The sequence below is a fragment of the Tachypleus tridentatus genome, chromosome 13, assembly GCF_004210375.1.
Source record: "Tachypleus tridentatus isolate NWPU-2018 chromosome 13, ASM421037v1, whole genome shotgun sequence".
NCBI classification, from domain to species: Eukaryota; Metazoa; Arthropoda; class Merostomata; order Xiphosura; family Limulidae; genus Tachypleus; species Tachypleus tridentatus.
Window position 1 is genome coordinate 164,734,599 of NC_134837.1, and position 25,818 is coordinate 164,760,416.

A 25,818-nucleotide genomic window follows, 5' to 3' on the forward strand; every position below is an offset into this window, starting at 1 on the left:
TTGGCACTCCAGGGGAAGGATAAGATTGTTTCTGATCTTATAAAATAAGACATTTTCAAAGAGATATATTGTCAAGAAATTTCAGTTACTTTCCTAATCTCAAAAGGAGAGTAAATACATTCCCTGATATTGAAATAAAAGACCACAAACTGGAAGAATACAAAGATAAATTACAAGGACTGCTTGATAATTTCCTAGACAGGTTTGATAACTTGCAGAAGCTGAAGCCCTGCTTCCTCTTTCTTGTAAATCTATACATGGTTGATGTGATCAATGATGGTTGTCCAGTTCTCGAACCTCTGGTTACGGAATCATCTGCTGTGGAAATGCAACTAATAGAACGACAGGAGGACCTGGATCTAAATTTGATCCATAAATCCCGCTCTACAATTGAGTTCTGGAAGCAAGTTCTAGAAATAAAATAACCTGAATTGAAGAAAACTACTGTGCAACTCATCCTAATTTTCAGCACAACATACTGCTGTGGATCATTGTACTCTGTAATGAAATTTGTGAAGTCGAAGAATCATGCAACCCTTACAAATCAACACTTGACGGAGCTAATTCGTACAGCCTTGCCAACATTTTAGCCGGAATTTCAACGACTCATAACCAAGATGGAAACTCACAAGACCTCTACTAGCAGTAAATAGCCTGATAATTATATCAATGTCTGTTGGTGTTAGAAATATATTATGATAAGACTAAACTTTAGTAAGGTGGTACCTGATTAAAATATCTCTAATTTTATTGTTTTACATATTTTCCTCCATGTTATGACCAGATATTTACTAATACAAATAAATATAATTAAAAATATGTTTTTACCCCTTTTATTTTTATTTTTGGCAGTCTCATTTAATGTTAACGACATGCAAATTTGCATATTTTTCTTAGATATTACCGTAGTTCCTTACCGTATTAAATACGCTCAATATAATTAAAACAATAATCAGCCAGGATTTTGAAAACATTTGGTATATATATGTTTATTTTGTGATTATTGAAACAACTACAAATTAACAGTTTAAAAACTACATACATGAATAACTATTATAACGTACATGTATTTATTAATATTTATATAAAGTTTATGCAACAAAATATGTATGTTACAATAAAAACGTGTGTGCAATATTTGTTCATGTCTTGTGGCTCTCAAACATCTGAAGTTTATCGTACGTGACTCTTACGTTAAGCAAGTTTGGCTACCCTTGCTATATGTGCTCTGACTACACGTTTTAGCATTCCAAGTCCGTAGTCCGTAAACCTACCACTAACAGCCCACTGGGGAACAGTTACCAAGTGAATACAAAACTTCGTAGTTTCTGAGTAACTAAAAACTTTATGACACTTTGTTTAATACTTCGTAGTTACAAAGGTACTATAAAAATTGGTATTATTTTAATTAGTAGTTTCTAGGTCAGTGTAAGTCTGACAATACTTCATGTCAGAGTTTCTTAGTAATTACAAAACTGATAACCCTTCACTCGAAGGTCTAATAAATCATAAAAACCGACAGCATTTCGTGACATAGTTACTAAGTAATTTAGAATCGAAGTTCCCGAGTGAATAACTAAGTGATAGCTCTTTGTATAGTACTTCATGAGTACTACGTGATAGCTCTTTGTATAGTACTTCCTGAGTACTAAGTGATAGCTCTTTGTGTGGTACTTCCTGAGTAGTAAGTGATAGCTCTTTGTGTGGTACTTCCTGAGTACTAAGTGACAGCTCTTTACATGGTGCTTCCTGAGTACCAAGTGATAGCTCTTTGTATAGTACTTCGCGAGTACTACGTGATAGCTCTTTGTATAGTACTTCCTGAGTACTAAGTGATAGCTCTTTGTGTGGTACTTCCTGAGTACTAAGTGACAGCTCTTTACATGGTGCTTCCTGAGTACCAAGTGATAGCTCTTTGTATAGTACTTCCTGAGTACTAAGTAATAACTCTTCGCATGGTACTTCCTGAGTACTAAGTGATAGCTCTTTGTATAGTACTTCCTGAGTACTAAGTGATAGCTCACTTCCTAAGTACTAAGTGATAGCTCTTTGTTTGGTACTTCCTGAGTACTAAGTAATAGCGCTTCGCATGGTACTTCCTGAGTACTAAGTGACAGCTCTTTGTATAGTTCTTCCTGAATACTAAGTGATAGCTCTTTACATGGTACTTCCTGAGTAGTAAGTGATAGCTCTTTGTATAGTACTTCCTGAGTTCTAAGTGATAGCTCTTTGTACGGTACTTCCTGAATACTAAATTCTGAGCAGTAAATTCTTATAACGCTCCTGTGTCGCAGTTCTCACACACATCTATAACACTAATGATACTTGGTGTAGCATATCCTGGGTAACTATAACACTGAAGATATTTTGTGTTGATATTCCTAATTTACGATAAAAGTGATAACATTTGTTGTCCTCGATCCTGGATAACTCAATAAGTATAAAAAGAGACAATAATTCAAGTTGTAGTTCTTAAATAATTAGAATATTTATAATACTTCGTGTCTTAGATCCTTGATATCTATAAAATTGATGACATGGAAGTCATACTTCCTAAGTAAATTTAAAAACTTCATGTTGTAGTTTCAAAGTAATGATAAAAAGTGATAATATTGAGTACAGTAAGGTTTAAACCTCTACAAACCTGATAACACTTGGTGTTGCAGTCCTGACTTTGTTCGTTTTGTTTCAGCACAGCTATAAAAACTTGTAATACTACCCGTTGTGGTTTATGAATATCAATGACTAGTGATAACACTTCCTGCAGTAGTTTCTAAGTAAGTTTAAAAATGACAACCCTTTGTATCGTAGTTCTTTCGTCAATCACGATAACACATGATAAATGGAGCACTATGTTAGTTGTAAATAAAGCATCCGTTTTTGTAATATGTGATGAAATAACACGAAAAAACACTAAAGAGATCTTACAAATATAGTGTGTTATTCGTCCGTTACGAAGAGTTTTTCCATGAAGTATTAATAATACACATTTCTTTTTATGGTAACTCAGCTCTTTCTTTCTCTCTCTTCTAGCAGATTAACCCAGTTACTTTAAAAATTATTTTGAAACACATAACACATATTTTGTTCTTCGAAAAGTTACAAAGAATAACGCTGGTTAGATCTGAACCATCCGTTACACATGTGTCATAAAAGTGATTTCATCCATATTTTTATATCTGAAGCTTCAGTGGATGTTGCTTTTTACTGCTTTACGTTTCTATGAGTCTTTTATGTTTATTTGCGGTCCTCTGTGAGCAAGTACAATGAGAAAGAGATTATTATAAAATTAAAATACTTAAAATTGAAATTAGAGAGTGGAGGATATGATGATCAATTTGTTTGTGTTTGAATTTTGCACAAAGCTTCTCGAGGGCTATCTGTGCTAGCTGTCCCTAATTTTGCAGTGTAAGACTAGAGGGAAGGCAGCTAGTCATCACCATCCACCACGAACTCTTGGGCTACTCTTTTACCAATGAATAGTGGGATTGACCGTCACATTATAACGTCCCCATGGCTGAAAGGACGAGCATGTTTGGTGTAACAGGGATTCGAACCCCTGACTCTCTGATTACCAGTCGAGTGCCTTAACTCATCTGGCCATGCCAGGCCCCATAATGATCAGAGACAAAACTTAATTCTAACGTATTTTTGTTAAGGACTGCAGAATTAGTCTGTTAATTAACATGTAAAACTTTCTAACCTGATGATGACAGAGTTAATGTATTGTTCTCCTATAAAAATTATTATTTTTTTAAAGTTTGTTATATAGTTGTTACATTAAAAATGAATCGTAGCGTTATGTTTTACTTATGAAATAAATTAGCAGCTAATGATTTTACCATATTTCCAAACTTGCAGGTTCATTGAATGATCTTATTATGTCTAAGAAAGGTTGCGTAGAACCGACCTCTCTAAACTGTTTTTTTGTGTTGATAAGAAGAAGATATATTTGACGTTTTGTTTACGTGTGGTTGTTCCAGATACCAATACCATGCATCACAAAGGATGATGCGGAAGCATTTGAGTTGACGCATGTAGTCGATAAGACGTCACATTATTTCACATCAACTCATGAAACATCGGAATCACTGATGCTGTCGTTAATAAACAAATCTTCTGCGTAGTTTAAGCCGAAATATGTAAAACAATAATTTCATGCTCATTCCATGTGTTGTGTTTTGTGACAGCGTTTGATATTTGATTTGGAATTTCTTACTGAAATGTTTTATTTCCTGACATTAAAAAGAGTGAGAATCCTTCATGCCCTCTCTAGCTTCAGGTTTAAAAATACTTTATACAGTGAAGAAATGTGTAAGTTCTGGATTACGGAAGGTCTTAGAACCTGTATAACTTTATAGCTAGAAGATCTTTAAGTTAAAATTAGTTTAAGACGAGCTTTGATGGCATATCACGACTTGTCTTTCTCTCTCCCGACAAAGAATATATTAATTTTTATCAGAATACTGGTTGGATGACAAAGAACTGACTAGAGAACAGAAAAAAATATCAATTGTTTTGCTTGTGTTAAAAATTATGAAGCTCAACAGTTTTAAGATACGTTTCATACATCATCATGGATAGATAGATACCTACTGGCTACAGTTTGCACGTTATTCTAATAAATATGACATATTTTGAGTTATAAGATACTCAAATGTCAAGTTATATATATATAAGCACTAGCGCTGTAAGTAATGTGATAATATGATAGTCAGTGTAGTGACACATCTAATAAAAATGTGACACCTGTTTAAAGGTTTTTTTGTTTTGAATTTCGCGCAAAGCTACACGAGGGCTATTTGCGCTAGTCGTCCCTAATTTGGCAGCGTAAGGCTAGAGGGAAGGCAGCTAGTTATCACCACCTACCGTCAACTCTTGGGCTACTCTTTTAGCAACGAATAGTGGGATTGACCGTCACATTATAACGCCCCCACGGGTGAAAGAGCGAGCATGTTTGGTGCGACGGGGATTCGAACCCGCGACCCTCAGATTACGAGTCGCACGCCTTAACCATCTGGACATGCTCGGCTCTGTTTAAGGGAACATTAATGCATTATGATTTACCAGTTGTGAAATTTAAGTATATTAATACTCACTAATTAACAGTTGCTGTAATGTGATATATATAACCTATGAATATAAAATTAATACTCTAATAGTTAAAGCTCTTTTCATAGCTGTTAAATTATTTATCCAATCCTTACCTACTGTTGTAGTAACTGTTAGTGAGTAAAACAGCGCTCCAGAGAATGACCACTGTCGTTCTGTGGCTTCCATGTCTCTTCCATCATATCCTTCGTTTTTCACAGCGTTGACCACCATTTGCTCAAACTCTGTGAGTCTCCAATCAACAGCTAATGTCCAGTTTTTCTCATAAAGCACATTTAATTTGTTAGTTATTTTCCACAAATCATGCATACAGTCGAGTCTAAGCTTCCGAACTTGTGAGCGTGCGTTCAACTCGTGCTGGGTCTCTAGAGCCTCGAATACTAGGGCGCCCACAATGGCGTAACTCAACGCCAAAGTACATATTCCAACGTCAGAGAAAAGACGAGCGGTAAGTAGCCGAAGATAGCGCTTCCACTTGGTTCTCTGTACGGGATCTTCCTCCTCTTCCACATCTCGTAACATCTAGCTAACTTTACACCAACGATTAGGTCTGACGTAAAGTTGAGATATTTAAAATTCCCACATAAACGTAGGCAAGTTTTTGTGAAATAACAATATATATATATATACAGTAGAAGTGGACAATGATTATAGATTAGACTGATTTTAACACAATGAAATTTACTGCCGTTGAAAATGTAGTATTAAATGGTTTCACTGGTGGACACCACAGCTGACACAGCAATCTAACCGCTTAATGAAATATAATTGGAGACAGACATAACTACGGAATCTATAAATTACCACGAACATTTAAAGATTTGTTACAGAAAATATTATTAGGCATCAATACTTGCGTTGTAAATAAAACAGTGGCTTATCCAAGAATCTCAAACTATGCTGCTTGTGATTCCACACTTCAGTTACTTAACTGCTAATAGCAATACTTTAATAACTTTACAGGATAACAGAAAGTATTGAACTTTAATAAAATTACTCTATGGATTAAAATAAACTCTAATAGCAGTACTCTGGTAAGTTCAATAGTACATTGAAGAGAAATGATCGGTAAGGCCAAAAGGTCAGAATACAGTAGAATTCAACATCTTATTCAGTACATCCAAATATAATTTAGAACAATACATTGGAGAATATAACACTATATTAACAGCATCAAATCAATAAATCCAAAACTATATCAGTTTGTCAACTCAATACCCTCACAAGATGGCGATATTTCTGTGGATTAATAAAAAATAAAAACTGTATTTTGATTATTAGCTACGATTAATACAACTTCAGTTAAACAACAGTCTACAGACGTAGTATATTCGTACCAATACACTGAAACCTAATTTTCCTTATAAGCAACACGAGACTCCACTCAGGACTAGTAGCAGTAAGCCTTAGTTGTTTAGGACGTTTTTAGATAACCCATTCTCTTGTGACAGCTTCAGCCGAGGAGGCGGTTCCGGCAAGAGTAAGATGAATGAACCAACCAGATAACACACGTTTTTACTAAAAGAGCAAATGAACCAATCAGAAGGAAGATAATGTTTCGTGGCGAAGGGTTAAATCGATAACAACAAAAGTAACAAAAAAACCGAAATACATTTTTATATATGACTTGTTTTCGAACGAATGTTTAAAACATGATTATGAGTGTATAAAATACAGGCATTAAACCTATAGTATAGAGCCCATGCACTTGTGCAATAAACCAAAAACGTGTGATCTAATCCATTAACCCAGATCTTGAAGGAGATATATAAATGTACGAATGAAGTCAGCATTATTCTCAGTGAAGGATGTTTTTTTGTCCTTTTGTGTTATTGTTAGGCGAAGACTCATTTTTGTCATTGTGTATAACATATAGTTGTCTCGAAATTTGTGAAACGATTTCTTCTATTTTTATGGAGTCCCACTAACCTACTAATAATACATATTTCTATACATGGTTCGCTGAGATATCTATATTAGGTTTAGAGTTAGAGCAGACAGAGAATTAAAAAAAAAACCTCGAACACTCTTCATCAGTGTGGAATTCTGGAATCAGTGGTATTTGATCTTTAATTAATTCTGAATAAAGATCAGGCTATTATTATTCGTTACACATGTGAGAAACGCCTGTTTGCATGTTATGTGTAATATTTTTATTAGTTATTAATTTCGAGTTATTACTTCTATTTAGATTAACCTTCTATGACGTTTTATAATGACTAATGTCTTCCTACTTTTTTATAGAATCTCCATGCTGGTACGTCTGGGGCTTATAAGAATAATAACTGGGTTGCAATATATACGCTATGCTTAAAAACAAATTAACAATCTTTTGGTATCTTACGCTACTTAGATCTCATTTTAGCTTCCATTTTACCTTTGAAATTTTAAATATTTTAAAAAAATAAATTTCTTCCTCACCCCATGTATTGCTATATTGCCTACATATAAATTTTGCTGTTTTATTCTTGTTTTCCCGCATGACCAGAAAGTTAGGGGTCTTGACTTGCCCTTTCCTACCTTCAGCTGTGGGGGCATTATAATGTGACTATCAACTAGTTGTGGTTGTTGCTAAATTGTGGATGGCTAGCACAGATAGACCTTGTATAGCTTTGTGCGAAATTCAAAAACCAAACAAACGTATCCTTGTTTAATTGAACACAGCTTCGTAGAGTGTACAACATCAACAAATACTAACCTGAATTTTTCCGTATTATTATGGTGATCTACAACAGAGCACCCCCTAGTGGCACAGCGGTATGTTTATAGATTTATAAAAGTAGAAACCTGGTTTCGATATCTATAGCAGGTAGAGCACAGATAGCTTATTGTGTAGCTTTGTGCTTAACTTCAAACAAATAAAGAGGCAAACAAACAACAGAGAGTTTTTCACGATCTATAATAATAATCTGAATATCCAGGCACCTTGCTTCTGTTCATTTAAGTGACCAATGATTATACAGAGATTAAATTATCCCTTTCCGGCAGATTACATTGCAGGACTTTCTAACACAAAATATTCCACTTTCAGTATTATAAAAACAAACAAGACACTCAATTTTAGCATTTTTCAAAAATAAAAATAATATTTCTAATCGAACTGTATCAGTAAAGTAAAGAAATGCGTGACTCCAGCAGGAAAAAAACAAAGAAGCTATTCAACTACTGTACACTATAGGTAGAAAAGAAAGTTAAATAGCTTGTTACGGAAGTAACCTAAAAACAGAAAATGAAAGTGAGTAATTCCCTGAGAACTGCTTATGAGATAATTGTTCGTGACGAATCAAGTCTATAAAAGCAACAGAAAAATCGTATTCACAAGCTCCGTCAAACCATATGACCAAACAGAAGACCAATTATCAAAAGCTGCGTGTGCATCACCGTACATGTGACAAAGTTCTTGTTTGTCATTACATTGAACGAAGCGTATCTCAATGTATCGGGCAAAATCCGAACAATATGTTATCACTCTGCATGTAATGTAAATTTTAAAAATTGATATAGAGAATGCTACATTTGTTTTTCTACGGGATGTTTGATCGTTACAAGATACAGCTTTGTGCTAGACATCCAAAGAGTCGAGAAAAATACAAGGTTAATCTCTGCACACTATCATGTTAACTTATCGTCACTACTACACCCGAGTAGTGTTTGGTCACTACCACATCATTATGAAATACCATCTTTGTTTGTTTTGGATGTCAATAACGAATAGTTCTGCCAATTAAAAGTTTGTTTGTTTTTTGTGTTTCAGTTTCGCGCAAAACTACACGAGGGCTATCTGCGCTAGCCGTCCCTAATATAGTAGTGTAGGACTAGAGGGAAGGCAGCTAGTCATCATCACCCATGGCCAATTATTGGGCTACTCGTTTACCAACGAATAGTGGGATTGACCGTGACATTATAACATCCCCACGGCTGTAAGGGCGAGCAAGTTTGGTGTGATGGGGATTTGAACCCGTGACCCTCAGATTATGAGTTGAGCACCCCAACCACCAGGCCATGCCGGGCCTCAGTTAAAAGTAACAAGAAATATGTTCAAGTTAACGTGCCAGCTCGTCTCTAAGATTCAAGTACGAACAAAAATCTTTGCTGTTTCCAGTATCAGATAACTTCTATAAACTTGTGAGTCTTTGAGTTGCTTAAACAGGCCTTCTTAAAATTTAAACATAACATCGTTCCCAACTCGTCCTTATGGAGGAAGGTTTACCTTCCCAAAACATTTAGGTTTATTATCTTGTGGTTCATCTAAGTTTTGATAATAACTGGTTTGGTCTGTTTATTTGTTTTACTGCAAAGCTACACAATGGGGTACCTTCACTCTTTCCATTGTGAGAAAATAAAACCACAGATTCTACTGTTGTAAATCTATAAACTTATAACTGCCTCACCGGCGGGACAGATAATATATTATTTCTTAGTATCATGAATATGTTTATAAATTAATAAACTTGTAATAGTAATAAAAGAGTCCTCCCCACGTGGCCTAACGGTAAGTTCGAAAGCTTAAAACTGTAAAAATCAGGTTTTGAAAGCCGAAGTAGTCAAAGCATAGACAGCTCATTGTATAGCTCGGTACTTAAAAACAAAGAAACAGTAATAATGATACCCTATACATTAGAAAGTTTAGAATAAAGATTTGTTTGTTAGTTTTATAAAAAATGATTTAGTTTCCAATCGAATAAATTGACGTTGTATGAAAATGCTTCCGACTGGGTTCGATATGAGTTTAATAGGAAGAACTGGTTTTGATCCGTTGCGAAAAGCTACAATGAAACAATCATATTAATTGGTAAAAGTAACTTTACCTTAGGAAAGTTGTACAAAGATTCAGAGTTTATTTTTTTTTGTAAAATCGAATCTAAAGACTTGCATTGAAATCTATATGAAACTTTATTTAGGTTGGTTGGTTGAATTGGTGTTTTATGGCCCAAAGCAACTAGGCTATCTGTGCCCTTTATTTAGAAGTAGTCTACGTTGGTATATATAGTGTTCATTGTTTTCGAAAGTGTTTGAATTAGTCTGTTATGGCACCTAATGAAAACAGTTGGCAAAAGTGTCTAGTGAACGTTTTAGGAAACGTTTGAGCTAGTCTCAGCTAATGGGTCTATTAGGATAGTTTATATTGAATTTTTATAATAAGTATGTTATTATAAAAGTGATAATAACTTTGAAACATTTTTCTTTACTAACCCAATACGAGTTTCCAGTAAGGAAATAACATACTCTTGACAACACATTTTATGTGCTTCAAGTCGGTGATGATGAAGAGGTTCACTTCATTCGAGATCTAATTGGTCCTGTTCAACAGGCAACATACAAAGCTCCGGTCGAAACGCTATTTATATTCAGTAATGCACAAGATACGAATTTTTATGGTATAGAACACCGTAGTCCAGCGAAGCGGGAACTTTACATTGGTATTTTGTGTGATACGGCATTAGAATAACACTGATTTTTAATTCCATCGAAGCGGGAACTGTACATTGGTATTTTGCATGATGTGGCGTAAGAATAACACTGACTTTTAAAAAGGTTTTTTTTTTTTTTTTACTGGTCCTATATGAGCTCTGGTACTAAGCGATAAATCTCTTTAGCAACAGAGTGAAGCTTTAGTGTGGTCCAGATGCTATTAGTCTCTTCTTATTAGAAACCTATGTAAAGAAAATAAAGAAAGATTTATTAACAATTAGTTTCATTCTTACTGTGTTGTTATGTCACACAAACACCGATTTATACCAAAGAAAAGTCTGCATTTATGCAAATTTCTAAGAACTTGGTGTGATCTTACATTGGAAAAGTTCTGGCATATGTAGAGTGACTTATCTGATAAGTTGGAGTAACATCTTGTGGTATATCTACGAGGAAAGGTTTCATGTGGTGTCAAGATGCATTTGTATTATAAATATTTTTGAGAGAGATCAAGTGTATCGTTAATAAATAGTGATTGAAGTGTTCAAATGGAAGGAATTTGAAGTGATTTCCAATGATATCTATAAACATAAACAGTTTCGAGTTAAATGTTCAAAATGAAAATATTGAAGTAATTTGAAGAAATATTTCTAGAATAGAACTTTCGAATAATTTTAAGTTATATCTTTAATAGCGAAAGTAAAAAATTATCTGAATTAGTGTATTTGCTAACTAAAGTTTGAGGTGTTCAAGTGGTATATGAAACTCGCAGAAGTTTGGGTAGTATCAGGAGTTGTGGTCTTTATCATGAAAGAGTCCCATGTGATTTAAAAGAGTACTCTAGTTTGCAGGTTTCGAGTGATCTATCTTTTTTTTTTTATCTAAAAAGAAGAATATCCTCTGGGGGGTTAGTGATGAGTTTCTAACGCTATGATCCGGAGTTCGATCCTTTGCTGTGGACAGTAAGGAGATGACCCATTATGTTGCTTTGCACTAACAGTATAATAACAGCAACTTGTAATATCTTTGAGACCTTGCTAATGGTAAATATCGTTTAATATAACTCTTATTATTAGGGTTATAACTTATTTATCAATAGCAAGGTTTCAATGGACCTCAAGTTATATTCCTAACTTTATAAAGAAGATACTCTAGATGATCACAAATAGGAAGAACTTCAAGTTAGACCTCTTCTAGGAAATATTTGGAACTAAGTCAAGAGTCGTTTCCAATATAAACAGATATGGAGCGATCTTTTGGTACATTACAGCGGAAGTTTCGGATAGTCTGAGGTATTATTTTTGAAACGAAGAGCTTGCCAGTAGTCTCAAAAGGCATATATCGATAACAGGAATAATTTTAGTTTATTCTATATGGAATCTCTAATAGGAAGAATTTCGATTGCTCAAGTAGATCGCTAATGAAGATTATGAAATGATCTAAAGTAGTATATTTGAATGAAAAAATTCCCAGTAGTGGAAGGAGCTCATTGTGTGCGCCGAAATAACTACAACTAAACCTAATAGAAAAAATCGACAAATTTGAAAAGTATCTTTGATAAAACGATATTCAAATGATCTCACACTTTATTTCTAGGCAGAATAACTTAAAATTAACTTAAGTTGTAGTTGGAACAGTTTGTAATCGTCTCAGGTTAAATAGCTAAAACTAAGTTTTAAGTTAATTTTAATCTCTAATAGATAAAATGTTGAAATGATGTGACGTAATATTTCTAGGATAAAATCGAGTGGCATCACAAATATAAACGATTTAGTATTATCTATAATAGGAAGAGTTTGGAATGATAAGTGTTATGTCTAAATGGAAAGGTTCCTTGTCATCTCAAGTGTAACCTGTAATAGAATAGTTTTAAGCGATTTAAGAAGTACCTGTAATAGAAAATGATTAAAATGAATGCAACTGATATATAAAATAACAGAGTTTATAGTTAACACTACTAATCTAACATAGGCCCGGCATGGCCAAGTGTGTTAAGGCGTGCGACTCATAATCTGAGGGTCGCGGGTTCGCATCCACGTCGCGCCAAACATGCTCGCCCTCCCAGCCGCGGGGCGTTATAATGCGACGGTCAATGTGACGTTGGTAAAATAGTAGCCCAAGAGTTGGCGGTGGGTGGTGATGACTAGCTGCCTTCCCTCCATTCTTACACTGCTAAATTAGGGACGGCTAGCACAGATAGCTCTCGAGGAGCTTTGTACGAAATTCAAAAACAAATAACTAATCTAACAAGATTAATTTGAAACTATCTTAAGTGATGCTTCTAGAAGAAAGAGTTTAATGTTATTTTAAATATAATCTTAAAGAGAAAGAGTTTCGAATAGTTTCTGTTGATATTTCACATAGGAATAACCAGTCTGGAAATATATCAATAAATATCTCCAACAGGAAGAGTCTAAGGTAAATTTAAATGGTATATTTCACAGGAAATGTTTGGAGCAATATCATATGTTATATGAAGTAGACTTTCACAAGAATTAATAGAAAGTAAATCGATGTATTTCAAATAACATCTCTCATTGGAAGAATTTAAGTAATTTTAAATGAGATGTTTAATACTAAGTTTTTCGAATAGTTTCGACTGGTCTCAAGCATTGAATCTAATGGGAATTTGAAGTTCTAAGTTGTACCTATAAAATGAAGAATTTGGAGTAGACATAAGTGACATTCCTAATATGAAGAATTTAAAGTAATGTTGAATGGTTATTTTAATACAAGCAGTTTGAAGTGACCTCTAGAGGTATCTGTAATTTGAAAAATTTAGAGAATTTTCAAGTACCGTCTCTTCTACGAAGTTTAATGTGATTTTAAGAAAAGCTTCTATTAGAAATATCTGTTTTTAGTTGTTTTATATTTTTTACTCACTGCTGTACCAAGGGTTATCTGCTATATTCATGGTATTTACAACAGGCATATTTTGAAGTTATTTTATGAGGTACGCTTGATATAAAGTCATATAACCAAGATATAGCTTCATCAAGACGAAGCATCAGATAACAAATCCAAGTAAAGATGTGTGTTCCTTCGCGTAAGGAAAGTACAAAAATGAATCAATACTATATCATTCGTGAATGTATTCCATGGAAATCTGTTTATTTGTTTTTAAAGTTCGCGCAAAGCTGCACCAGGACTATCTGCGCTACCCGTCCATAATTTAGCAGTATAAGACTATTGGGAAGGCAGCTAGTCATCACACTTACCGCCACATTTTGGGCTACTCTTTTACCAACGAATAGTGGGATTGACCGTCACATTATAATGCTCCCACGGCGAAAGGGCGAGGCATGTTTGGTGCGACGGAGATTGGAACCCGCGACCTTCAGGTTACAAGTGGAGCGCCTTAACCACTTGGCCATGCCGAGCCCCATGGAATTCTGTTTGAAGAACATTGGAAACAATTTAGATGCCGAGCCCCATGGAATTCTGTTTGAAGAACGTTGGAAACAATTTGGAGGAACAACAGTGAACTTCAAAAGCTTCTTGGGTGTAACCTCTGTGTTTCAGAACAATAGTCTATAACGAGGGTCAACACGTATAACACTATCGGTTGTGGAAGAAGTGACCAAGGCTTTCCTCTGTATCATTACGATAAGTTACAGGACGTCTCTGTAACAATGTCATCTCAGGAAGTATTTCTAATATGACAAGGTTTGAGTAACTGTAGTGGTATATGTAATGAAAAGGCTTGATATGATTAAATCTAATACAGATAACTTCGAGTTATCTTAATCTCCGTTCCTTTTTAACCACTGAAAATTACTGTTTTAATAATATATATATAATTCTAACTAAACGCAGGTAACTCCATGTAGTTCGAGGGAACTTAAGAAAATACACCAAATTTTAAGAAAGGGTTAACATAAACATACTGAAAAGTTTAGAATAATAACGTTAAAGAAACAGGAACCAATGTTTCATTAATAAGTGTAACGTTTATCACTCATCCATACAAATAAAAAGAATCACTTTATTTGCAGAACACACTAGCAGCAGTCGAGGTGTAAGTATAATATTCCATGATATCCCGGCAAACAGCGAAACCGTAAAAGGATTGCAGAAAATACGTGTTTGATGAATGGTTATTTAAAATGAAGATAATAAAGGATAACATTGCAGGAATAGAAGCTTTTTTTTGTTTTATTTCAATCTAGGTATAACTGAGATTGACTAATAACATGTATGACTTGACAGACATACTTAAGTTATTCTAGTATACGAGTATCTAGAGCTGGCAGCTGTAGAAAATTACAAATGTAGGCTATCTAGGGCAGCTAACTCAGCGTCGCAACGACGGACTGACATGCGGGTGTTCCAGGATCTATCGCCGACGTTTGGATGTCAGCCCGTCGACTGTTTGTCTTCTAGGTGTAATTTGATTGTAAAATCCGGAATAAAGTATCAAACTGAATAAAAAGGTCTGTTTATGTTGTGTGGATAGTTTCATTTGTTTACGTATTTTTATATGACTAAATATTAAGTGAGCGTTAAAACTGAGTGAAAAAGCCATACAAGTGTTTCGTGACTTGTGGCTCAGCCAATTTATGCCAACAAGTTTCAAGGGAACGAGCTATTTCAGCTTCAGAAAGGTCACGTACTTTACTTTCTGGGCCATTTCATCACTGTTGTTCAGACGTCTCTTTCTGTCTCTCACTCTCGCTATATATATAGCGCAAGAAATACTTTTCTACAGTAAGATGAATGAAACAGCTCAACATAATCTATGAAAACTGAGCAATATTTGCCAGTTACACCTTGTATTGGCATTTTCCTTAAAGCGTAATTTGGTGTGTTAAATTTCATGATTTATGTTTAGTAAACAACAATGCAATAAAGTAGGGACAGGTATCAACTGAAGTAAGTTAATTTAGACTTCTGTATGCGTTTTCGGAACATAAAAATAATGACTAGTTGAAACTAACTACCAATGAATTTATCAGAATATATATTTTATAAACCAATGGGGTGAGTAAGTTTTCTTTTGTTTCAAGTTACATCTTTATATGCTAATTCAGTGTTAAACTCGGAGCAACGATGTTCGAACGTTTACACACACGTGTATGAACACACTAGAAGACACAGAGGGAGTGGGGGTCTGCGATGCTCCGACACCTGTTTGCTCGAGCTCATTGATTGTCATCATCATAGCGAATGTTTTATATTGGAAATACTTTTTCTGTGTTATGTAAAATATCAATAGTTTGTAACCTATTTAGGAAAAAGGTCCCTTAAACTCCCTTTGAACTTGCCTTGCTCTGGAAAACTCCCTTTTAAATTTCTGCGCGCTCTCCTGATCTACAGAGGATTTTTGAGACTTATCCTGTCATTACATTGTTCGGTCATAATCTGTCAGACAACCGGGATCTTCAAAAGGTTCCGTCATACAGCTGTCACGTCGAAAGCACACCACTCCTCCTCATGCTTTCATAAGCCATTTAGTGAATGTGAACGAAAACTCCATAGCTCCTGTTTTAACAGTCCGATCGCAAAGTAACTTATACGAAACAGTATGTTTTCTTATGGAAATTATCTGAATAAATATGTCGTGAAAAACCTGTGTACACGCGACTTGCGACTTTTCCAGGTGAACATCCTTCTTTTCATGTTGCATACTGTTGTCTGCAGCACGTGGACGGCTTTTGCCACTGACCTAAAAATAAGTAAATTGCATGTTTATTATTATAATTAGATTTTTATTGCCGTCAAAGCAAGGAATCTGAAGAATAAGTAAGAAAGATAGGTTAATATCTGTATAACTTAACAATTGAAGCAAAGATCTTGAATATTGCATAAAAATATAATTATAGATTAAATTGTTTTTGTTTTGTTTTGGATGTTTGCTAATGGGAGCTAATGATGTGGAAATAAGGGTACATTGTGGTTTTGAGAATTGACACGGTAAGGAGTAGTTACTGAGTATTCAGTAATGTCCCCCACTGGCACAGCAGTAAGTCTACGGATTTACAACGCTAAAATCAGGGGTTTGATTCCCCTCAGTGGACTCAGCAGATAGCCTGATGTGGCTTTATTATAAGAAAACACAAACATAGTATTCAATAAGTGATTTAGTTCAGTGTTAGTAGTGAGAGTTATCACGTCTTAAATTCTGTAAGTAAGCTTGTTTGTGAGTTAGGCATACCATAAACTCAAAATAATTGTTTGTGAACTATGGTAACGAACATATGCCAAAGTAAACATAGTCTATAACAAACATTATTTTTGAAAAAAATAAATCATTATCGTTGCATCGACTGGAAGTAGCATGTTTTGATCAAGTGATCCAAAAGGACTCACCCAACGATAAAATTCGTTATAACATTTGTTTCAGAAAGTGGAATTGTTTTGGTGTATAAGAACTTTGACTAAAGTTCAAGATTGTAATTTGACCATGAAGCAAGATCATCACTTTACCACAGATAATAAAATAATTAAGAAAAGGTCAAGAAGGAAGAGATAAAGAAATAAAACAAGATCAAGAGGGAGGAGACAGAAATGAAAGACAGATATGTAATATTTAAAGAAGAATTAAATACGAAAATAAACCTAATTGAACACGTGGTCGATGAAACTTCTGGAGATAAATAGAGAGACTACAACAGTAAGGTTGAAGAAATGCAGAAAAACTGTAATGAAAAATTGAAGTTAGAAAACAGATTAATAACAGAATAAAACATCTTGAAAAAGGAAAAAGGTAAATGTACAGATCAAACCAGCTATAGTTATTTATGCATTTGCCCAAGATTAAAAATCTGAAACGATTAGAAATGGAATAGGAGAACATGTTTGGTATACACCTATTACAACTGTGTCGTATAGAATTTTACTGGATTACTCCGGAAATAACACTCGAGATCAAGTTCCAGAATTTAGCTGGCCAGTTCAGTGATATTAAACAATCGAGAGACAAGTGGATTATGATGAAAAGGTGACATGGGAGGCAATCTGATTAGTTTAAAATAATTTTCAGAGTGAATTGACACAATAGCAACCAGCTATTCATCTTACTGCCCATTTAAAAGGACCAACTTTGATGATATTAATCAGTTTTATAGATGAGAATTATAACAGCGATCAAGCATTATCCAACAGATTTGGATAACATACCAAAAGGAAGTATCTAGATCGAAGCTCAGAAACAGGTTGGAAGAAAAAAGAAACATTAGTGGAACTTGTGGAAGATGTGGAAGGATTCATTAGCATATGACTGATTTACGAGTGTCATAATACAGGGAGGATGTATGAATTAAGCTAAAGCAAAATTACTGTACATCTCTAAAGGAAGCTCTCATGTTGACGATGTAACTTGAATCCATTAAAGGAACAGATGAACAACTAAAGACATCATCTTGAACGTATAGGACTATCCAATCAAGTAGTACTGAAACATCAGCTGCCTTTTAGAACACAAAATGAGGGGATAAACCACAAGAGAATAGAGCTTTCAAGTGTGCGTTGGAAAAAAAATATTCCATAGAATTACCGATAAAAGTTTGTATGAATTAAATGCTTCTTCCACAAGATTCAGAAAAAAAGCGACTGTTATAAATGTGGGAAACATGGTCACAACAGCTGAGAGTGTAAGGAATCAATGCTTTTTGATAAACCAAGGAGAAAGTATTTTAACAATACGTCTTTGAGCTCAACTAGATCAAAGAAATGATACAAAACTAACCAGACCTAAAAAAACATGAATTAGCTGGACTCATAGGGCGATGCTCAGTTGAGAATATTACATCAACTACAAAATTTCACACAAGAACAGTTCACTGCCTTATATGCAAGAGCTGTTGAAGTTTTACAGTTGATCAATGGTAGATATTATTAATGGTATTGATATCCATTTAAGATACTAAACATGAAATTCCAACATTCCAGTTAGCTAGAAAAAAGTCCCATTAGCAAAGCAAACCGGAGCTTTTAAAGAGATAGAAGCTACGAAGGAACAAGGGGTCATAGAGTACTTGTCCTTGGGTATCATGTATTATACTTGTGGAGAAGAAGGATGGATCTACTATGTGCTACGGGATTACTGGAAGGTTAATGCAGTTATAAAGAAGGATGCTCATCCACTATTGAGGACTAATTTTTATTCGGATGCTCTATTTGGATCGAAATGTTTTGCAACCTTCGATCTTAAGAGTGGATATTGACAAGTGCAAGTAGACGAAGAAAGTAGAGGAAACCACCTTTGGATTCACTCTACCATCTATCCAGGGAGAATACCCCAGTGACAGAGAAGCAAGTAATAAGAATGGACAAAAGGTTATTCCATCTTTACTCCATGACCTTCAGAAACAAAACCCACTGAAATACTTGGTGAATGGTCTTTACAGTAAATTGTACTGTTTTATTTGTGTATGAAGACTGTTCAAGGAGCTTCACAATTCATTAAGGGGCAGTGTTGTAAACTGTATTTTCAATGTTTTTATTTGGATGTTTACTAAAGATAACCAATGATGGTAATAATGAAATAATCTGGACGTTTCGTGGTATAAGGGAGTATATAATATAAATATATATTAATAATATAATGGTATATTGTGTTTCTTTATTTTGAATCTCGCGTAAAGCTACTCGAGGGCTATCTGCATTAGCCATCTCAAACTTAGCAGTGTGAGACTAGAGGGAAGGCAGCTAATCATCATCACCCACCACCACAAATAGTGTTGTTCGGGTTCTCTGTTTTATTGCTTATGTAGTATGCAAGTATACCATGTGTTAGATTCCTTTTCATTTCGGCCTGGCCTGACCAGGTGGTTAGGGCGCTCGACTCGTAACCTAAGGGTTGCGGGTTCAAGTCCCCGTCACAACAAGGAAGAAATACAGGTATTAATATCACTAGATTACTTTTAAACATATGTGCAAAGAACAGTGAGATTAAGTTTGTTGGTTTGTTTTATAGCAAAGCCACATTAGAATATCTGCTGTGTTCACCGCGAGAAATCGAACCCCAGATTTGACCATTGTAAACTTATTGCTGTTCCATCTGGAGACAGAAGATTAAATAAGAATTTTAGCTGTTATTAGATATAAACATCTGAGTAAAGAACTGCATAATAACTAGGACAAATGTAGGTATTATTATAACTAAATTATATATAAACACCCAAGAAAAGAACATAAAGAATAGATAAGAAATGTAGATATTATTATATATAATTAATTATATAAAATTGACTAACATATAATAAATTGCTTAAGCTTGGTTAAGTCGTAATATATGATATGTTTGGTTTCAAACATGAATTATTATGATTATATTAACGCATGAAGTTTAAAATATAAATGATCTTAACTGTAAACGTGTTAACGTTCAATAGTACATTATACGACATTTTAAATACATTCTATATATATAAATATATATATATATATATCACGACACTTCCTGAAATATGGTGCTTTCTACAATTAATGGAACATAGTGACGTCCTATCATCAGACCCCGCTATAGCGACATGTCTCCGGACTCACACCGCCACAAACCAGGTTTCGATACCCATCGTGGGCAGAACACAGATAGCCCATTGTATAGCTTTGTGCTTAATTCCAAACCAACCTATCTTTGGTAGGATGGGTTTAAAGCTTTTTTTTTTTTTTTGTAAAGCTGAACAATAATTTATTGCAAAAAAAAAAGACACTAATAAATTAAAAGAGTAGCAGTTCACACAGCCAAATCTGTTAACTTATATCAAATATTTATAAGTGCGCATCAGATTCAGGTTGACTGGTTATAACAAGCAAAGTATTCGACAGGCTCAGTATTTATTAGTGATTTTTGGCCAACTAGGTTTCTAAGCAAGAAATTAGGTATTTTGAACCTTCACGGTGTAAGTTAGATTAATGTGCTTTATAGGACAATGTTGGTAGCGACAAAGAAGAAATAAAACACAAACGATTGGTAGATTGTTGTTGTAATTACACTATTGTGTTTTAAGATAATTGAGATACATTTTTTTTTACCATTTGATTATTTTGAATTAAATATCACCCTCCTGAAAGCTAAATCTGGTTTGCCTTCTCCGAGCTGAAGTACAAAAGACCAATGTCTTGCAGTATCATAAATTCGAACTTAGTTTCCTTGTAGTTTTCTTAAATTGTCTAAAATAATAGAGAAAAAAATGCTATCCTGTTAAATACTTATTTAAGGACTTAGAGTGTGTTTGTTTTCTTATAAATAAGGTATCTACTACTATAGCAACTCTCAGATCGTCACTTAAAGTTAAGGCAATAATGCTACCTGATATAATCTACAAAAAAAGCTTAAACGTTTTTAAAATTGATAAAAAATTTATATCTTAAATTACGTTACCACCAACAAACTTTAATTATGATAATCATTGACTTCGAATAAATTTCGACGATACGATTTAAAAAATATTTTTACTTACAATATCTTTTTTATTAAATTAGTGTATTAAAACGTCTTAAAATTTGTATTTGCATGTAATTTACAAGGACATTTCAAGCACCACAGTACTAGCGGATTTTGAGCATCTAAGTTAATCGCAATGCATTTTATTATTGTCAAATACTAAATCGCGTATTTTTTAAAAATAATAAACAAAGTAAAGAGCCGTAAATCTATAACCCAACTACAGGAAGTTTATAAAATTAGAAACTCTTTACTACTTCAAAAAATATTCAAATATTTATTATGTTAAAACCTCATTTTTTAAAATTTATTTAAAAGTCAAAATTATTTCTTGACAAAGGTGCCCATAACACCCTCAGACTACGAGGAGTTTCTCTCTTTTCACAAATGAGACGCATTTTACATTATTTATGAAAAGCATATTTATAGTAAGTGGAATACACTAAAGGGCACGTAGACTATAAATCAAAACTGTATATTTATATTATGTTAATATATGTATCAACACAGTATGAAACGAATGCTTTAAAAAGATATGAAACAATTCCGCTTTATCTTCCCAAACAACTACATCTCACTCTATATAATAACAGTATGTGATATAGTAAATTGCTGATGATATATTTACAATTTTATATTCCGGGTTTGTTTCTATGAATCCCCCACAAAATGCCTTTGAGAAGTTTCTTTCGTAAACTCCTTCAATAGACTTTCTTCTTCTCGCCATTATAGGATTTAATATATTTTTTAAAAAAATGTACATATTGGCAATAACGTTGAACTTTTGTTTGGTTTGAATTTCGCGCAAAGCTACACGAGGACTATCTGCGATAGCCGTCACTAATGTAGTAGTGTAAGATTAGAGGGAAGGCAGCTAGTCATCACCACCCACCGCCAACTCTTAGGCTACTTATTTACCAAAGAATAGTGGGATTGACCACCACATTACAACGCCCCCACAGCTGAAAGGGCGAGTATGTTTAGTGCGACGGGATTCGAACCCGCGACCCTCAGATAACGAGTCGAACGCCTTAGCCCACCTGGCCAATGTTGAAGTTAATCGCGTTCTTTTTTTTTTTTTTTTCAAATAACTTACTCTTGAAAAAAATTTGTGTGCTAACTATACACTTTCTCTTGTAGTACGAACAAATGCTCTTGACTATTCTGGATGGATACAGTTTCAGTATTAAGTTTTACACACAATCTTTATCAAAATGCATATTTTAATTACATTAACTACTGGTTAATTTGTTTGGGATGAGCTCCAGTGATAACCATCTGTAATTTTGAACTGACAGACTAGAGGGAAAGCAGCTAGTCAATAGAATCTACAATCAAATCTGATTGCATAACAGAATCTAACCGTGACACTTAAAATACAGCCACGACCTTAGGAGTCACGAAACACAAACCATCCAATTCACAGTACACCAGGCTAGCCACTAACCACACACAAACTACATACTACAACGTATTATAATAACCTCAAAATAATGAAATTATAATATAGCATTTTTCGATATGACAATTACTCATGTTCTGTCGTTTATAATTTGATTTTGTATTAAGAATGAAATGATAGTATATATTATTTGCTCTCTGTATTTATTGTTTTTGTCTTAGAAGGCTCTGGTTTTCCAACTGAGCGAAAGTGGCGTCATCTGTAAGCGATACATGTCTTTAATCAGTATGAAAAAGGTTAAGTTCAAAAGTAAACATTCTAGTCAATTTTGTTAATATTAAGAAAAGTAAAACGAAAATATAATACACATGCAGTGTATTCATAGGAACTTTGTATTTTGTGAAGCGTGTATAAGTTGTTACTCAAATACACTTTAGGGCATAAAATATAAGATTGACTTTTTAGGACTTTTAACTTGACGTGATTAAGCTTAGTTTCCGTAGTTGTTGGCTTCGTTTTATTTCTGTGATGAAACTTTGTATAACTTAACATACGTAAAAGTTAGTTTTTTTTTTAAATATATACATTCCAGAGTTGCTCCCTCAGCCCTCAGTAGCATTCCTCCTAGACTTAGCAATGGAATTCACTAGAGAAATTATGTCCATCATTGTTTGAACATTGATGCTGAATGTAGGACTTCTATTAGCGTAAAATAATATTTGATTTTGGTAAAACACCAAATATGTCAGAATTATTTACAAATAGAATTTAACTAATTTTTGAACAATTTATTGGTGATAATTGAATGCTCATTTTCAGGAATTTTTACTTTAAATACATACAGATTCAACAGCATAGTATATTATGTTGGCCTTTTTTTTCCTCAGGTTAATTTAAGGCGTATTAGCATAGGAGATCACATTTGAAACATAAATATCATGTATGAGGGCAAAACCCATTGAAATAGATTTTTCAAACCATGTAATTTGTCAGGTCAACTTTTCAATTTGTTTTAATTTTTACATAAAGCTATATGAAGGTTATCTGCACTAGCACTCTGTAATTTAACAATAGATGGTAGCTAGTGAACACCACCCACTATCAGCGCTTGTACTAATGAATGTAACATTATAACGACCCCACAGCTGAAAGATCGAGCACGTTCAGTAATTGGTATTGAAATTACGACCTTCAGACTGTGACTTGAGTACTTTAACCACCAGACCATGCCAGGCTCAAATTAATAAAGAGAAAAACATGAATGTTGGACTCAATCAGGCATGTAAACATTTACTGTTTTTCTTGAAAGTCGCAGGGGGTTGAGGTAGAAATGAACTTCACACTACAAGGCGACCAAATGAGTGGTTTCTTTGAGAACCAATATGTGTGAACACAAGATGCATGTAAACTGAGATGGGAGTTGAAATAAACGCTGAGATGTATGCCAAGATATTGAGTTGGGGTAATAATGGACTTCTTCACTTTGACAAGCCAACTAAAATGAGACAAACTAAGTGTGGCCACAAAAATGCATGGCTTGATGTATCCAGGACCCATATAATGCTAGAACCACAGTGGGTGAGAATGTAAGAGAGAGGCAAAAGTCTTATTGACCCAATAGAAAATGTAGGGAGGTAAGGATAGACCAAATGGTAAAGTACAGAATAGATAGACCTGGCCCTTGCAGATACACCAAAGGTAATGGTGGGACGCTATAGAAATGAGAAAAAGGTATAAATTCAATATGTCCACCAAAGAAACAGGAAATACTCCATGGGGATGATGCAAAACTAGGAATAGGAATCTGGAGTAGGGTGACTGAGAGATTTGATAGTATCTTCACAAAGAAGATCCTGAACCACCTCAAATAGACACTAGTTGGAAAAGGGATCTTAAGGAGAAAGAAAGGGAACAGGACAGGGGAATAATGCAAAAAGAGTAAGAAAACAAAGCAAGAATCCTGACAAGACCTGCAGCACCCAAGGATTGGAGGTAATGGTGCATCACAGAGGAGAAAACCTGGATAGTCTGACTCCAATGAGACCTGTACCCACTGGAACAATTGACAGAATAAGAGGCAGTGGTATGCACTATGTCATTTCAATAAAAGTACAAAAAATTAGATGAAGAAGAGGTGTGGGAGTGGAAGAAGGCTGCAACAGACAATTGGTAAATTGAGGATAAGGAAGTGTGCTGTCAAACAGACTCAACACAAGTCTTCATTGTATTTGGAGGGTCCCCAAAAACAGAATGACACAAAAAGGGCCCATTCGTAAATACAAGGGGTAGAAAATGAGCTAGTAGTGCATCTCTACCCAAAAGCTTCCAACAACAGAGAAGTTGGGTGTAGAGGGAAAGGGAAGAGAAAGACAAGCATGTCATGGTGGAAAAAAAGAAGTAACAAGTTTCCATGAAAATCCCCTCAGAGGAATGATGGATAACTTAAGAGAGGAGGTGCATGGAGAAGAAATAACAATGAAGAGTGGGGAGTTTATATGAAGGTGGAAGAACTGGGCCTGGAAAAACAAATGGGTGTAATGAAGTACAAACCCAAAACCTGAATTAAAAAATCCAAATGTAAATAAGGAATGGAGTTGTAGAACAGTGATGTGCTGATGTATGTGTCTCAGCAGAATAAAGCATGTTGACTCCTGAATGCAACTGTTGTACAAAATGATCAGCATAGATCCCAATATCAGGAGAGGGGTGACTAAATAAGCAGAGAAAGGGGCATCAAGCAACAAGAAAGAAGGGGGGGGATTGTAATATATATGGGATAATTATAAAATAAAACGTGTTGCCATGTCCATGAATGCAGACAAAAGCTGAGGCATATCTAAAGATGTATATTTAATTTGGACAGCAAAGGAAAATGGTGGGAAATACTGTCTAAATACTCTTCATTTTGATCAGCTGCCCAAGGTAAGGAGAGAAACAGATCAGATTCAGAGAATTTTCAGGTTCCTTGAATAACTCAAATTCATGGTGGACAAAGCTGAAATCTTCTCAGCAGATAAGATAGTACATAAATCCATGTTTGATCTTTCTTTAAAAGTAAAATTAGAAACCTAAGAAAAGAAAAAATATTTAATGTAGATGAAGAAAACTCAAATTTAAAACCTGCAAAGATTAAAGTACAAAGTGGCAGCTAGTGATACATCTGAACAGTAGAGTGCCAAATCAAAGTGTGAAGGTCAGGTTCCACAGTATTCAAGGAGCCAGGTGTGCCAGGAAGGAATGTTACAGTGTAGTTGTGCTATGTAGGTGGGAGAATAAGGCTTGTGGAAAGCAAAAATTTGTGCATACAGAGGGCAATAATCATTGAGAAAAGCTAATATGTGAGATGAGGTAGGGTATTGCATCAGAATGGAGAATTTCAAGCAATAATTTTATTCTCTTACCAGATTTTAACTTCTCATTACACTAGCATCTTAAATGTAACCTAATTCTTTCATTCCCTTTTAATATTTGTAATCTAGTCACAGTTGCTCACCAAAAATAA

At 34.5% G+C, this 25,818-nt stretch overlaps 1 protein-coding gene and 1 long non-coding RNA gene across 4 annotated transcripts in view; one reads left to right on the plus strand and one right to left on the minus strand.

The window, feature by feature from the left end:
• LOC143239577 (uncharacterized) overlaps nucleotides 1-14,928 on the plus strand; it is a 29,834-nt gene extending 14,906 nt beyond the window's left edge. The window contains exon 3 of the long non-coding RNA XR_013021246.1: nucleotides 14,520-14,928. This is a non-coding gene — a long non-coding RNA (uncharacterized LOC143239577). The remainder of the gene's footprint in view (nucleotides 1-14,519) is intronic.
• Nucleotides 1-25,818, minus strand: part of LOC143239575 (potassium channel subfamily K member 18-like) — a 58,985-nt gene that overhangs the window by 17,852 nt on the left and 15,315 nt on the right. For 2 of the 3 annotated variants that reach the window (XM_076480771.1, XM_076480773.1), the window contains exons 2-4: nucleotides 15,789-16,189; nucleotides 10,306-10,766; nucleotides 5,208-6,630 (exon numbers count right to left, since the gene is read on the minus strand). In XM_076480771.1, coding sequence (XP_076336886.1) covers nucleotides 5,208-5,634 — 427 coding nt within the window. In that variant the 5' untranslated portion in view covers nucleotides 5,635-6,630; nucleotides 10,306-10,766; nucleotides 15,789-16,189. The remainder of the gene's footprint in view (nucleotides 1-5,207; nucleotides 6,631-10,305; nucleotides 10,767-15,788; nucleotides 16,190-25,818) is intronic. The other variant, XM_076480772.1, reaches the window with a different exon arrangement.